Below are 16,494 nucleotides of genomic sequence, written 5' to 3' on the forward strand. Positions count from 1 at the left end.
CCCAGTTTTGATCCCTGGGTGGGGAAGATTCCCTGGAGAAGGAAATGGCAACCCACTCCAGTATTCTTGCCTGAGAAATCCCATGGACAGAGGAACCTGGTGGGCTACAGTCCCTGGGGTTAGAAAGAATCAGACACGACTTAGTGATTAAACCATCATCACCACTATTCACTTACTTAGAATCGGCTTTGAATTGTGTTTCTAGAAGACGTGGATGATTACTGCTGGTGACCCTCCCTCATCTGGGCCCTTTGTCACCCAGGCACACATCTGCAATGTGGGATTCAGCCTCAGCACCTAGCGCTAATCGTAGTATTGCTGCTTCCATGTAGAGGGGAGACAGCTGGCACTGTGTCTGAAAAGGGGAAGCTGGGCACAGCTTGTTAGTAACCATACCATACCCAAATGAAAAGAAGAAACAGAAAGTTAAGCAAAAATTTTAATATAGTTTCAATATAATTAAGCATTCAATTTAGCAGAATTAAACACTACAGCCGTGTTTTCCAATTCCAACTCTCACTTATCAGAATTGTAAGATGGAAGAGTCTCAGTCTGGGGCAGGTGGCCCTGGTCCTGCTGTGGGGCTGCAGAGCTCTGGGCTCGGGGCCCGCCCTACCAGCAGTGCTGCGGCTCCTCCTTTCTGTGTCTCAGCTCTTCTATTTGAAGCTGGAATGTGTTATTAGAGTCCAGGCACCCTCTGATACTCTGCGACTCAGTGCCCCAGGATATCCCCGTGTTTTCCTTATGATCTAGAACCTGCTTGGGTGTTGGGGTCTGAGCACCAAGAAGGGACTTCAGTCTCTTCATTCAGAACCTTCAGGGTGAGTCCAACTGTGCTTGCTTGTGGTTCCCAGAGTGGCTCTTGCATTCAACAGCTCTTGCCCTGTAGACCTTGAAAGCCTTTGCTTTAGATGAACTTGAGCTGCCAGAAAGGAATTTCTGGTGCATCCTGGTGTTAATTAGCAAGAAGGAGAAATCCTAGCCTGCTTGTAGGCTCTTTCCATCTTGTGGGAACTTCATAATTACTTTGGGAGGCGCTGGGGCAAGAATTTTTATACTTGCTTTACTCTGCAGCTGAGTAAACTGGAGCTCAGAGCTGCTGAAATGTGGAATTGGGCTTTGATCATCTGCATCTGACCTCAGGCCATGAAGGTCCCCACTAATGTCTGACTCACCTTCATGTTTTGAGATTATTTTAATATGGGATATGCTGTGGCTATCTCCTCGATATCTGTTGGTGTTTGGTTCCTTAACAGACTGGGTAGAAACTGGAGTCTGACACTCGGCAAAGTCATGGAGAATGTGGAAGCCAGGATTCCCCAGTGACCAAGAAGAAAATCAATATAAAGCTGTATTGAATGCTAGTGCTCTGGGATCAGCATCCTGTCCTGAAACAAATCCCAGCTCCACTAGGCATTAGCTTGTGATGCTGGGCAGATAACTTACCATCTTTTGGTCCCATTTTCCGATCTAAATGGGGAGGATGATGCTTAAATGAGATGGTGCACACAAGGATTATATAATAACTGTACCTAATACTATGATGATTGAAGAGTGAGCATGTGTTAGTTGCTCAGTCGTGTCTGACTCTTTGCAACCCCATGGAGTGTAGCTCGCCAGGCTCCTCTGTCCTTGGGATTCTCCAGGCAAGAATATTGGAGTGGGTTGCCATGCCCTCCTTCAGGGGGTCTTCCCAACCCAGGGATTGATCCTGGGTCTCCTGCATTGCAAGTGGGTTCTTTACCGTCTGAGCCACCAGGGAAGCCCAAGATGGAGCCCAACTGAGGACTGTTTTCAGGGGCTGCTTGACTGGCCACAGAGCCAGTGTCACCCATGTTGCCTCCTTCATCCTGTGTCATTCAGCAGGACAGCATCTCACCGACCTCAGTCTGCAAACAAGGAAATGAAGGAAGACACAGCCAGCACCAGAATACCTGGGGCAGTTTTCACCCTTCCAAAGAACTTAGACCCTGGTCAGTTTCAAAGGCTGACGTCACAGAAGGGACACTGAAATGTGAAAATGGACTGTTTTGCCCCAGATCATCCAGCCTCTAGGAAATAGAACCCTTAGATCTAGACTCTGGACCTGTTCTCTTTTCATGAAGAATCCATTGTAGGGATTTCTCTTGAATAGGCTCCCTCCGACTGCATTTTATCCACGTGTTGACTTGAGCATGGTGCCGATGCCTTCTGTGTGTGAGTGGTGGCACATGGGCAGTGCCCACTGACCTCATCTGAGCCACATCCCTCCCCTGCCCCCAAACCCAGATGTAGAAATGTTCACAACCCAAACTTGAGACAAGACTTCCTGTGCCCTGAGGTTCAGTAGGAATGGAGGGGGTGTAATGAGAAGCACATGGTCAAGGGTTCTGCGAGTTCCACCCCAACTTGGGGATGAATCCTTTGTGTTAAGTTAATGCACAGCCTAGTAATCTTGAGCCCAGAGAGTGCCCCATTGGTTGGGCTGTGAATGAATCTCACCAAAATTGTGTTAGGCAGGGCTCTGGAGAAACAGAACCAATCTGTCCCTCTCTCTGTCTCTCCCTCTCCCTGTCTCTCTCTCTCTCACACACACACATACACAGATTTTAAAGAATTGGTTCATGCATTGTGGGCACTGGCAAGCAAGTGTGCAGGTAGGCTGGTTGGTTGAAGATTCAGGAAAGCATTGATGTTGCAATGGGAAGTCATCTGGAGGCAGAATTCCTCCCCCATCAATCCCCTCATCTCAGTAGCAGATGCTTGCAAATTGGGAATTCAGTTCAGCCACTTGCAGGGTGAGACCCTGGGTTCAGTTTTCAGTCGGTTTGGCTTTGAGGCTGCTGAACATGAGGATCTCTTTTGGGGTAGATGTAGAAACTTTTGGTTCATTTATGGGACCCTTGAGCTGGGAATTTGAATCCCTTAGTCATCCTTGTCTTTCCTCACTTTGTCCAGTATAATTAGGAACAACCAGCTAATACTGTTATACTCAGGTTGACAAAAACGTTCTAAGGTATCAAATACAGTCACCCAGAACTTTGCCTCTTTTAAGCACTTGATGTGGTATTTTGTGCATTTCTTTTGCCTCATCATCCCGTGCACTGCCAGCGCGCTCTTATAACTGCTGAGTCATTAGTACCTTAAATCAGATCAGAGAACCAATTCCAGAAACCCCAGGACCCATCCAGAAAACTTCTAAGATTCTGTTCCTTTAGAATTATTCTCGGTACCAAAATCTGACAGGGTTATCCATGGACAGGGGCTGGGGTGTTGAGTTCTGGCCTGGGGTCTCTGAGAAGAGAGAGAGGGTGTGTGTGTATATGTTTCACTTCAGTTCAGCCGCACAGTCGTGTCCAACTCTTTGCGACCCCATGGAGTGGAGCATGCCAGGCTTCCCTGTCCATCACCAATTCCCGGAGCTTGTATATGTTTGGGTAGGGTTTTTTTTTTTGTATTTTGGGTTTTTTTGTTTGTTTTTGGCCGTGCTGCGTGGCTTGAGGGGTCTTAGTTATCTGACCAGTGATGGAACCTGTGTCTCCTGCAGTGCAACAGTGGAGCCCTCATCACTGGACCGCTAGGGAATTCCCAGTGTTTATAGTTTTTCACTCTGCTTTTAAGGCTGTGTTTTGAAATACACACACATACGTTTTCCCATTGTTTCTTTCTGGATTTGTCCTCCTGCTTCTTGTTCATGGGAAATGACTAACTCTCCGGGCGGGAGCTGTCAAACATCTCTGACCCCCAGCCTGCCTTTATTCTCCATGAATGCGCTCAGGCGGTTGTGAATAAACAGCACCCCAGCCCTCCTGTTCCCGGCTATCCTAGGGAGCCTGCCAAAGGCTGGCCCGGGGTCATCTCTTTCAGTTTAGATTTTCCCCGGAGAAGGAAAGCATGAAGGTCTAACTTGCCGCCAAGAAAACATCAGCAGTGTGTTTGGAGGCATGTAGAAAGGCCAGTGAAGCCTAGTTTGTGGTTTATTATTATTAGTGGTAATTATTTCCAGCATGCATTGCAGTGGTGTCTGTGGCCTGGCTGGGGTCCGGAAGTCCATCTGTGGTTGTCTCAGGTACAGTGTTCATAAAATGGGCAGAGGTAGAGGCCTCCTCTGGGGTGATGTAACTCCTGCCCTGTCTTTGGGGGCTAAAGAGGAGAAAACCCAAAAGCAACAAGGACTTCTGAATCCCTCAACAGGGCAAAGCAGGAATGAGCTGCAAAGATGCCTTCCTCTTTCTCTAAGTCCCCCATCTTCATTTGGCCCTGGCCCAAGAGTCCTGGCTCAGCCTCGGGCTAAGGAGGCAGATCTGGTCAGCCATGGCCTTGAAACTCTGACCCAGTTCTGGGTTTTGTAGAAGCTGAAGGCCGAGTTCCTTCCCTTGTGTCGAGCTGTGTGGCCTGTGCATAGACAGGATGGGCCTCAGCTCCTTCCCCAGCTCCCCCATCCACACCTGAGTTGTGTTTTGTGGAGTGAGATGAAGGCTGAGATCAAGGGCGCTCACACTTGCAAGGATGCATCCCGGGAACCGGCCCCTCCTGGTCCTCAGGTTTCCAAAGACAGGACTGAAGTGCAGATCAAGGAGAGGACGAACAATAGTGAGTTACGGGAAGATCAGGAAACCGCTGACGCTCGGCCAAGGATTTCCAAAGACCGGCAGCTCTCTTTTTCTCCAGGCATTTCTGTCTCTTGATTAGTTTCAGATTGACGAAGCCAGGAAACCTTTTTTTCTTTTTAAAATTAATTAAAAAATTTAATTTTAATTTAATTTTAAATTAGTCAAACATTTAAATTTTAAAATTAATTAAAAATTTTTAATCTTAACTGAATTTTTAAAATTAATTAAAATTGTGGCATGTGGGATTTTTTTAGTTGGGGCATGCAAGCTCTTAGTTGCAGCATGAGGGATCTAATTCCCTGACCAGGGATTGAACCCAGGCCCCCTGCATGGGAAGCACAGAGTCTTAGCCACTGGACTGCCAGGGAAGTCCTCAGAAACCTGTAAGGTTACAGATCTTCTGTTTTCCTAGGGTCTCACCCAGACCTCACCTTTATGCTCAGATAAGAGAAGTGGGTAACAGAGGAAGAGATGGTTAGATAGCATCACCAACTCAATGGACATGAATTTGAGCAAACTCTGGGAGATAGTGAAGGACAGAGGAGCCTGGTGTGCTTCAGTTCATGGGATCACAAGGGATCAGACAGGACTGACCAACTGAACAGCAACAAGAGCCAGTGGAATCTCTAGACCTGTGTGGGTCGGAAGGGCCACCCTCAGCTCAGCCACTTCTGCTAATCCTTGAGCCACAAACCGTGGCCTGTGGGGCCGTGGGGGCCTGCCTGGCACTTGCATTTCACACATGTGCCTTAGGGCAGCCAGGGCCTTCTCGAGATGCAGGTTTTTCTGCTCTGGGATGAGCTGAAACAGGCTGTGCACCTGCCCAGCAGCTCCTTGGACTTCATCCTGCCTGCCTGCGAAGCTTTGAGTAGGTCAGGAATGCTGGGGACCTTCCAGGTGATTTTGAGCATTGGCCCCCCTCTTCCTGGGGGCTTCCTTTAGGGTGAGGCTGTCCCCACGTTCTGGGGCCCTCCTTCCTGCTTGGGGATTGTCACTGACTTCCTCAAGTGAGCTGCCTGCCAGGCCTCTAACACTCCCCAGAGGAACAGAGTGTTCTTTGTGAGATTCCTGAATCTGGGGTAGGGGGTGGGAGGGATGGGGGCAGCTCCCAGAGCCAGCTCGCAAGGCAGCCACTGTCCCGGAGTGGGTGTTGTGCTGCGTTATCAAGAGATAAGGCCTTGGAAAAGGCTGAGCAGAGGAAAGGAGACACATTCCAGACTGAGAAGTGTTTGGCCTTGAGGGCCCTGGGTTTGGAGAAAAGGGCCGAGTTGGCAGGACCGCTGTGGGGGTGCAGGAGCCCTACGGTGGGAGGAGATGGAAGAGGTGAATTCCTGGTGGTGGTGGGGCTGGTCTGAGATCAAATTCCAGCTTGGATCCCTTGACTTAATAAAATATCACACCCTTCAATCAGTTCAGCACACAGTTATTGAGTGCAGAGTCATTTTCCTCAGGGTATCTCCTTCAAGTAGAAAAGTAAAAAAATCTATTATTTAAAAAAATGTATTGGTGTACTGTGTTGGGTTAGTTTCAGGTGTACAGCAGAGTGATTCAGATAAACATACACATTCATTCATTTTCAGATTCTTTTCCCATTTAGGTTATTATAGAATATTGAGTAGAGTTCCCTATGATATATAGTAGGTTCTTGTTGGTTATCTATTTTATATGTAGTAGAGTGTGCATGTTAGTCCCAGTCTCCCAATTTATCCCTCTCCCCTCTACATGTTTCCCCTTTGGTAACCATAGGCTTGTTTTTGAGATCTGTGAGTCTGTTTTGTAAACAGCTTCATTTGTGTCATTTTTAAAACATTAGATTCCACATATGAGTGATATTGTATGATATTTGTGTGAAAAATAAAAAAAAATTTTAAACTGAGTGCTTATTGGATTATTGAAGTGGAGGATGGGATTGGGTTTTTGGAGTGTTAAAATAGTGTTAAAAGAGAGACCAGCTTTGGTGTAAGGCTGGGTAAGGAAGGCATGAGATGCTTCAGTGAGAAGTTCATTTCTATCCTTGAAGGCAGAAGGATCCCTTCAGAGGTCTTTATGTAGAGAATGGCCCATGAAAATTGGAAGTGCCATGGAGAATGGATGCAGAGGCAGGGAAAGAGGTGGGGAAAGCAAAAATCAATCTGAACTCTGACTGGGAGGTTCTATTGGAAGGTCCATGCTGCATGCTAAATCGCTTCAGTCATGTCTGACTCTGTGACCCCATGGACTGTAGCCCACCAGGCTCTTCTGTCCATGGGATTCTCCAGGCAGATACTGGAGTGGGTTGCCATGTCCTCCTCCAGGGGATCTTCCCGACCCAAGGATCGAACCTGCATCTTTTTTGTCTCCTGCATTGACAGCAGTTTCTTTACTGCTAGTGCCACCTGGGAAGCCCTCTACTGGAGTGAGCCAGGGAGAAATGATGAAGGCCTGATTTAAGGGAAGGTATGCAGAGTAGGTCCCTTGTAGCTAGTCGGTAAATAATCTGCCTGCAATGCAGGAGACACGGGTTTGATCACTGGGTCAAGAAGATCCCCTGGAGAAGGAAATGGCAACCCACTCCAGTATTCTTGCCTGGAGAAGCCCATGGACAGAGGAGCCTGGCGGGCTACAGTCCATGGGGTCGTAAGAGTTGACACGACTTAGCAACTAAACCACCACCGTGCAGAGTGGAAAGGAAAGGATGCATGTAAGGCATTACAGTATTGGCTTTCGATGGCCATAAATGAGTCCAGCTTCCTGGCTTGGCCATGAGTGGATAGGGAAGAGGACATGAGTTGAGTGCCAGGAAATCAGCATTCTTTCCTGACAGTATGTTGAGTTGGGCTAGACTTCTGCAAACCTTGAAATCTCAGTAATATAACTGTGCAAAGTCCTTTACTTCTCCTTCTGACAAAGTCTGCTATGAATCTGGGGGCCCTCAGAATGGTGACTCAGCGATCTGGGCAGATGTGGAGGGCTGTATACTTGCTCTCAAATACTTCATCCAACTGATGTCACATCTATTTCCTGTCTCAGCCTATTAATCATAGCTGGACACTGAGAAAAAGACTGGGAGGTGTTGGGAGAGCAGGCCAGGGGGTGTGTTTGGTGAGCAGTGAGGTCAAATGTGAGGTACCCTGGATCACCCCAAAATAAGAGTGTAGGTGGTGCTTGGGATTGGGAGCTTGAATGCAGTCTGAGCTGGAGATTGTTAACAGATTTGGGAATCAACAGAATAGGAGGTAGAATGTTTGGGTCCTCCGAGGGAGAGTGGGTTGAATTAGTAGAGCAGTGGTCTGGGGAAGCAATCACTTAGGAGGCTGGGATTAACATATAAAGTGAAATGAAAGTGTTATTCACTCAGTCATGTCCTACTACTCTGCCACCTCATGGACTGTGGCCCACCAGTCTCCTCTGTCCATGGAATTCTCTAGGCAAGAATACTGGAGTGGGTTGCGATTTCCTTCTCCAGTGGATTTTCTCAAGCTAAGGATCGAACCTGAGTCTCTTGCATTGCAAGCAGATTCTTTACTATCTGAGCCACAAGGGAAGCCAGGGATTAACACATGCACATTACTATATATAAAATAGATAATCAGCAAGGACCTACTGTGCAGCACAGGGAGCTGTATCTGTAGTGACCTATATGGGAACAGGACTTGAAAAAGAATGTGTGTGTGTGTGCGCGCCCAGTCTCTTTAGTCGTGTCCGACCCTTTTCGACCTTTTGGACTGTAGCCCGCAGGGATCCTCTGTCCATGGGATTTTCCAGGCAAGAATACTGGAGTGGGTTGCTGTGTCCTCCTCCAGGAGATCTTCCCGACCCAGGGATCGAACCTGTGTCTCTTATGTCTCCTTCATTGGCAGGCGGGTTTTTTACCGCTAGTGCCATCAAAAAAATAGATACGTGTATACGTATAACTGAATCAGTTTGCTGTACACCTGAAACTAACACATTGTAAATCAATTATATTCCAATATAAAATAAAAATTTTTTAAAAAGAAAAGAAGAGCAGGGGTCAAAGGTGAAATCTTAAGGAGCACTTATTGGTGACTGGAGGGCTGGGGTATTTGACTTGCACAGACACCAGTTTCCTCAGCTCGGAGACAGGCTGGCTCCTCCTAAGGGGTGCTGAACCTGTGGTGTGCTGCCATGGATGCGGTGACTCCCGGCAGTGGTGGCTCCCTCCCTCCCTCTCTGTGTCGGGCTCAGCTCTGCCTTCTCTTTGTCAGGAACCGTGGTGTACGGCGAGCCCATCACCGCCAGCTTGGGGACCGACGGCTCTCACTACTGGAGCAAGAACTGGGCCAAGGCTGCTGCTTTTGTCACCTCCCCGCCCCTGAGCCCCGACCCAACCACTCCAGACTTTCTGAACTCCTTGCTGTCGTGGTGAGTGTCAGCGACTTGTTCCCATCTCCTGTTCTTGGTCTTTCCTTGGACCAGGCTGACCCGGTGGGTTCCAGTATGGCTGGCAGAAGCCAGCTTGCCAACAGAAACCTTGTCCTCCAAACTCGGATTGCTGGGTGGGAGCAGGAGGTTAGCATCTTGATGCTTTGAGGGGGGTTCTGGGTTAAAAACCAGGGCCGTTTTGAAAGTGAACCAAAGGGGATAAGTGAGGTAGCAAAGGGTTTCACGGTGTGTAGTGTCACTCATAAGACACCTCATGAAAGAGACTTAGAGACACAGCATTTAATGAAGCTTTAGTGTCAGGCCATATCTTCCTGAATTTCCTGTCTCCTGGCGGGAGGATGACTGTTTTAAAAACCTTCAGTGGCCAGACACATAAAAAAAGTACATTCAAGGATGATCTGAGGTAAAGATCAGTAAAAGCCAGTGCTGTGTGTTCCTTGTAGTGGAGATCTCCAGGTGACCGGCAGTGCTCACTGTACCTTCAACACGGCCCAGAAGGCCGTTGGAAAAGACAACTTCACCCTGATCCCTGAGGGCACCAACGGCACGGAGGAGCGGATGTCTGTCATCTGGGATAAGGCTGTGGTAAGGGGCGGTGGTCTCGTGGTGGTGGTCTCTGAGCGGTAGGATAAGGCTGTGGTAAGGGGCGGTGGTCTCGTGGTGGTGGTCTCTGAGCGGTAGGATAAGGCTGTGGTAAGGGGCGGTGGTCTCGTGGTGGTGGTCTCTGAGCGGTAGGATAAGGCTGTGGTAAGGGGCGGTGGTCTCGTGGTGGTGGTCTCTGAGCGGTAGGATAAGGCTGTGGTAAGGGGCGGTGGTCTCGTGGTGGTCTCTGAGCGGTAGGATAAGGCTGTGGTAAGGAGCGGTGGTCTCATGGTGGTGGTCTCTGAGCGGTAGGATAACGCTGTGGTAAGGGGCGGTGGTCTCGTGGTGGTGGTCTCTGAGCGGTAGGATAAGGCTGTGGTAAGGGGCGGTGGTCTCGTGGTGGTGGTCTCTGAGCGGTAGGATAACGCTGTGGTAAGGAGTGGTGGTCTCACTGCGTGGTCTCTGAGCAGTGGGCAGGGCTCGGCTTTCTCCTGCCTCCCCATCCGAGGGCCCTGGGTCTCATGCGAGCCTTGAAATGGCAGTTGAGAAAATTCTAGAAACCAGTATTTCTGTGATAACATTAGGTTTGGAAGTCTAAGACCACTCCCCATAGGTTACTTCTTTTTAAATACCCATATGTATTTGTCACTGTTATTATCTGTGGACCAGGAGAGACTGGGGGGGAAAAAAAAACACGACAGTCTTTAAAATATGACTCTTGTCATCAATCAAGAGAAAGCTTTCTTCACACCCTGGTGATGTAATCTCCTGCTCTTGGAAATAGACTCAGTTTCCTTAAAATGGTCTTTTGGACTCTCTGGATTTAACATTTGTCCTCACTACAGGATTTGACAGGTCTGCTTTGAACATACGCTGACTTTGAGGAATCTTTGGGGCTTTTTATTTTTAATGTCTTAAAATGTAACAACTTTAGGTTTTCTGTTTCTTATGGAATTTTTTCAGTTATATAAACTATATATACCCTTATTGCAAAAAGAATAAAGAAGTAAGTAAAACTCACTCATGACATCATGTTTCAGATCCAACTACACTGAACATTTTGATGAATGCCTTTGATTTTTTGCTAGTGAGAGAGTGCACATGTGCGTAAATGATGTGTGTATGACTGAATGTGTTAACACAGGCATCATATAAACTATTTTGTAGCCTATCTTTTACAATTAACATAGTATAAAAATTTTGAAAACTTGGTTTTCAATAGCTAACTCTTCCATCTTGATGCTGAATTATAATTCATTTATAATTCTTTGGTTGACCATTTAGGTTATTTCTGATTTTACTTCTGGGTTGAACACCCTTGTAGATACATCCTTGGACACATCTTTAGTGATGCTTATAGGAGAAGCTTCTACAAGTGGTATTTTTGAGTCAAAGGGTGTGCATATTTTTAAGGCTTTTGATATCTCTTGTCAGAGTTCCTTCCAGAAAGATCACACCAAATTTGTGTGCTGCCAGCAGTAGATGGCGTCACCTAGTTCCTCCTACCAGGTCCAGATCAGGGTTATCATCAAAAAACCCAAAGCATCACCAATTTTATTGTGAATTTCATCTCATTGTTTTACATTGAAATCTCTTCAGTTACTGATTAAAATGTATATTTCTTTCATATGCTTTCAGCCATTTTTATTTTTTTCTCCCTTACAACCTGCTCATTTCCTTTGCCCATGTTTCTATTGATTTAGAGTGGATTTTCTAACAGAGAGTGCATTCATCTCTTCAAATCCCACATTTAAAGGGACACGAAGTACACATGTATAGATGAGAAAGTGGGGGGAAGGACGTGTGGGGAGTGTGATGGACATCCAGAGTTTGCTGCAAGGATGGGGCGCTGAGACTTCTAGGTTGGCTGGACTAGGAGCTGAGGTCTGTGCCTGTATCTTTGGAAGAGAACAACCATTCACATCAAATCGTGTTTCCTAAAGAGGCCTTGAGGCCCCTTCAGCTTTTAAAAAAAAAATACTTCTTACTTTGAAATAATTATACTTTCAGAGGGTTATGCAAAGACAGGATGGACAGAAAGGTCCTGTGTAGCCTTCACCTGCTAATAGTTACGTCTCATGTATATTTGGAGTGTGGTTTCCAGACCTGGGGAACGACAGTGGTGTGGTGCATGCGTCTAGTTCTGGGTCATGTTGTCATATGTAGATTCATGTAACCATCAGTGCAATCAAATAGAGGTGTCCTTCGTCATCACAGAGACCCCCATGCTACTGCCCCTTTATAGTTGCACCCACCCCTAACCTGCGAGGAATCTCCGTCTCACCCCTGGTGTGTCCATCTCTTAACCTGGTTATTTTGAGAATACTCTGTAAATGAAGTCATACAGTATGTGACCTTTGGAGACTGTTTTTTTTTTTTTTTTTTTGGCCATGTCAGGGCATGTAGGATCTTAGTTCTCTGACCAGGGATCGAACCCATGCCCTCTACAGTGAAAGTGCAACGTTCCAACCACTAGACGACCATGGAAGTCCCTGGAGATTGTTTTTTTCCCACTCAGCGTAATGCCCTTAATATCCAAAGTGTCTCTTTTTATTGCTAAGTAGTGTACCACCCTTAAACTTTTTAACTTGTTTTTCTTACACGCGTGTGTGTGTTGTCCTCCTCAGGTCACTGGGAAGATGGACGAGAACCAGTTTGTGGCCGTGACCAGCACCAATGCTGCCAAAGTCTTCAACCTGTACCCCCGGAAGGGCCGCATTGCTGTGGGGTCTGATGCTGACTTGGTCATCTGGGACCCCGACAGCGTGAAGACCATCTCTGCCAAGACCCACAACAGCGTAAGCCCGGTTCACGGCGTGGACCCCATCCAGACCAGTAACAGTCTCAGAGAAGGACAGAGGCAGGGACAGTCCCCGGGATTTATGAAAAGAACTCGCTGTGATCGGAAGGAACTTTTCCCCAGGATATGTTATAACTTGCAATTTGCTGAGAAAAAAATAGCTCTTCCCTTCTCTTTAGTGAGGTCAACATGACCGTTAATCTTATCATCACTTTGGAGTACAGTGGCCTGTCTATGGCTAGAAAGTCTATATCTCTGGACCTTCAGAGCCTCTAGCATCATGCCTGGACCTCAGAAACTGCTAGAAGTCAGGGAGCATTCCATTTTAATAGTTCAGTGCAGTATCTCTCCTGACATCCCCTGGTGCAAGGGATTCAAATAAAACATTCAAATGTCCACTCCTGAGATGCCCACTGGGCACTTTCAATTTTTGAGGCCACTGCTTTCTCATTGTCAGTGTGGCCATACAGAAGCCTAAAAGGCAGATGCTCTTATGTCCTAAAGGCATGAATTGATTTGGAAGAAATAGAAGAAATACCCTGGAAGGCGTTCTGATCAGGATTTTAGGATCTGTAGTTTTGGGGTATCTCTTGTCTCTTGGTCTAGATGGCAGAGCTTGGGGGTGCCCTGCCTTGGTAATAGGATCCTGGGGAGGTGACTTCATGTCGTGTCTTGGGCTTGTTGGCTTAGAAGAGGGGTTTTGACGAGGCCCCTGAGTGTCCTGGATTCTGTGAAGTCAGCAGGCATTAGATGGAGATGTAGATACCATTGGTTCTTCATAAAAAAAATTGTGTGTGTGTCTGTATAATATAGAAATGGCAAAAGGGAAAACTTCGGAAAAGAAACAGGTATAGGACAGAGTTTTTCATGTCAGAAACCTCCATGATTTTCTTTGGCCTAGCATCACAGCTTATAGGATCTTCATTCCCTGATTAAATGCCAGATCCTCAGCAGTGAGTCCTAACCAGCAGTGAGTCCTGGACCACCAGGGAATTCCCCTGTTTGACTCTTGAAGTGAATTCTTGGTGAATGAAGAGGCTTTTTGAGATAAACTTCTAAACTGAAAGCTGGCTCAGTGAGGAATCTGACTCTAGGTTGCTCACTCCAGGTGTCCTGGTCCAGCAAGTATGGGCGCCTCCTCCAAGGGCCAGCTTGGTGGGCTTCTGTCATTTCTCCAGGACACCACTGGACTCTTAGCTAAATCCTAATCCTCTTTCCTATGTGTGCAGAGGGGCTTGGGCTGCACAGGCACCCGTGGGTGCTGGGTGGATGGGTGCCTTTAAGGAAGTCTGCTCAGCTCTCAGTATCTATGGTGGATTTTCCCTTCTTCCGCACTGGCTGGCTTAGCTCCACAGCAGAGCCTGACAGCGCCCCCTACTGGTGACTTAGGCCACGACCTCCCGGGGGCCCATCATTGGGTTTTTTATGGGCAGGGGTCCTAGGGTCCAAAAGGAGAAGGGGGCAGCAGAGGATGAGACAGATAGCATCACTGACTCACTGGACATGATTTTGAGCAAACTCTGGGAGATAGTGAAGGACAGGAAAGCCTGGCGTGCTGCAGCCCATGAGGTCGCAAAGAGTCGGACACGACTGAGCCACTGAACAACAGCGACAGCCACCACCTAGGGTCCTGCCTTGTGAACCTACCTCCTCTTATGCCTTCAGCATCACAGCTCCATGTACCCTTTCATTTGGCCTTCTCAATAAAGGGATGGTATTATTATCTCAATCGGGAAGATAAATAAAACGGAGGCTTAGAGAGCTTAAGTGACCAGTCTAACGTTACATAGCTATTTTGCGGTGGAGCTAGAATTAGAACCCAGAATTGTCCAGGGCTTCTCCCTGCCAGACTGTGCGCGCAGCCTCTTGGTCAGGGTCAGAGGGAGAAAAATGTTTCTCCCTTACAGAGTCCCCTTCCCAGAGGTAATGGAAAGAGCAGACTGGACTCACCGTGTAAGCTGCAGATGACCTAACTAGAGCGCCTGCATGGGAAGCTCTTAACCCGGCAGAAGAGAGGATGTAGAAGAGTGATGATTCAAGAAGACAGATTCTGCCCTCCAGACATTCAACAGCAGTGCCCTCCCTGCCTTTACCTCCAGGCGGTCCTGGAGACCATGACTTCTAACAGTGCCTCTCGCCCATCCAAACCTCTTTGAAAGAGCATGTTTGTGCAACACTAATTATCTAGGAGAACACTAGCAGGAGGCTTTCCCCGTGTAATACAGTATTTCCTACCACGGGGCTAATTAGCTTTAATTGAAGTATTTAGCTAACTCTTGTTGACAGCCCTGTTGCTACTAAGCCTCTGCTTGGATCTGCCCAGCATCCAGCCAGATGAGTCATTTTAGGAAGCACATGTGGGTGGAAGTTATAAGGGTCTATACCTGGTAAGTGATGAGGTCTCAGTGCCTCACTGTTTGACAGAGTATGTGTGTGTGTTAGTCGCTCAAGTCGTGGCCTACTCTTTGCAACGCATGGACTGTAGCCCACAAGGTTCCTCTGTCCATCGGATTCTCCAGTCAAGAATACTGGAGTGGGCAGCCATTCCCTTCTCCAGGGGACCTTTCTGACCCACGGATTGAACCTGGGTCTCCAGCATTGCAGGCAAATTTTTACCAACTGAGCCACCAGGGAAGCCCTTGACAGAATATAGGCTCTGAACACCCCAAGTTGTAACTGACCATTGAACTTGTTAATTTTAAGTCACGTAGAGCCATAGGACTTCTTCTTCCACATTTTTTAAAAATGGGAGGTGACCCATAGATCTCCTTGGTGGTGAGATCCATCTCAACCATTTTTAAAGTCTTTATTGAATGTTACAATATCATTTCTGTTTCATGTTTTGTTTTTTGGCCACGAGGCATATGGGATCTTAGCTTGCCAATCCAGGGATTGAACCCTCACCCCCGCTGCATTGGAAGGCGAAGTCCCAACCGCTGGACCACCAGTGAAGTCCCCTGATATCAGTCATTGTTAGGCAACTAAACTCAACATATGCATCTCAGGATGTCTTTGCCGCTTGCAGTCTTGTTGGGAAAGTGCAATATAGAACCAGACGGTGAATGAGGGGTTTTCTAAATGCCCACATAATGCTGAGCAGTGGGATAGATGCTTTTGTTTCTTTTATTTCTTGTGATCCTAGCATCATTCCTGTAAAGTGGGCTGTGTCCCCTTAGAGATGAGGCAGCTGAGTCTCAGAGAGGTGTGAGGGATTTGTCCAAAGTCCTACAGCTGGCAAACGGCAGACCTGGGATGTGGACCCCAGGGCTGATGGCACCATGGCCAGGGTTGTCTCTGTGACTACAGGAGGGCATGAGAGGAGCTTGTCAGAGTGTAGACAGTTAACGGGGTGGGGGCGGGACATGAAAGAGCTGGGACTTGATTCAGCCCTTCAAGGATAACCCTCTGGAAGGTCCTTTCAGAGCAGACAGAATTCTTTCCCATATGATGCTTCTCTACATGAACCTTGCGAAGGAGGCAGGTGAAGAAACTGAAGGTCTGAGGCAAGATTAAAGCTTGGAGTTGTATAACTCCTAGATTTCAAACAGATTTAAGGTGCCACCAATTTTAAGATACTCTGATTAGGTACTGCTATGAAAGAAAACATGTCCAGAAGGAGGAGTCTAATAGGATACTGCTCTAAAATTAAATGCTGTGTTGCCAAGGGCCAGCTTGTACTGAGCACGGGATACATGAGAGCTGGATCTGCCAGGTACAGAAGGGATGGCAAAGAATCTTTCCTTTCTTGATACTGGCTTTTGGTTCAGAGAGGGCAAAACTGGCTTCTTGGAGAATCTGAACTGAAAGCTGGGGCTTATGCAAGCTGTGTTGAGCAGTGGTCCAGAAAAAAGCTGAGGGTGAGATTTTCCTGTTACATTTTACAGGTTTGGGAACCCCCCAGGCCAGTGGGAAAAGCTGACTCCAGTCCCCTGGAAGGGCTCAGCTTCGCCTAGGCTGACATTGACTGGGCAGCTCCATGTGCTGTGAGAGACAGGCTCATTTCAGGGACCAGTGTCTTAGAACCGATGAAGGGCTGGGGGGCACACACTGTGGTCCTGGGAATCCATGTGCAGAGTCGCCTTCCTTTCCCCTCTTCCTCTTATTCCTCCAGGAGCTTTCACGTTACTCCTTTGAGTC

General features: G+C 47.5%; 1 protein-coding gene across 3 annotated transcripts in view; it reads left to right on the top strand.

Moving 5' to 3' along the window:
• Positions 1 to 16,494, top strand: part of DPYSL2 (dihydropyrimidinase like 2) — a 118,627-nt gene that overhangs the window by 94,456 nt on the left and 7,677 nt on the right. For all 3 annotated transcript variants that reach the window (NM_001434924.1, NM_001076000.2, XM_005210288.5), the window contains 3 exons: positions 8,798 to 8,954; positions 9,419 to 9,560; positions 12,185 to 12,355. In NM_001434924.1, coding sequence (NP_001421853.1) covers positions 8,798 to 8,954; positions 9,419 to 9,560; positions 12,185 to 12,355 — 470 coding nt within the window. The remainder of the gene's footprint in view (positions 1 to 8,797; positions 8,955 to 9,418; positions 9,561 to 12,184; positions 12,356 to 16,494) is intronic.

Source organism: Bos taurus, chromosome 8 (genome assembly GCF_002263795.3).
Source record: "Bos taurus isolate L1 Dominette 01449 registration number 42190680 breed Hereford chromosome 8, ARS-UCD2.0, whole genome shotgun sequence".
Lineage (NCBI taxonomy): Eukaryota > Metazoa > Chordata > Mammalia > Artiodactyla > Bovidae > Bos > Bos taurus.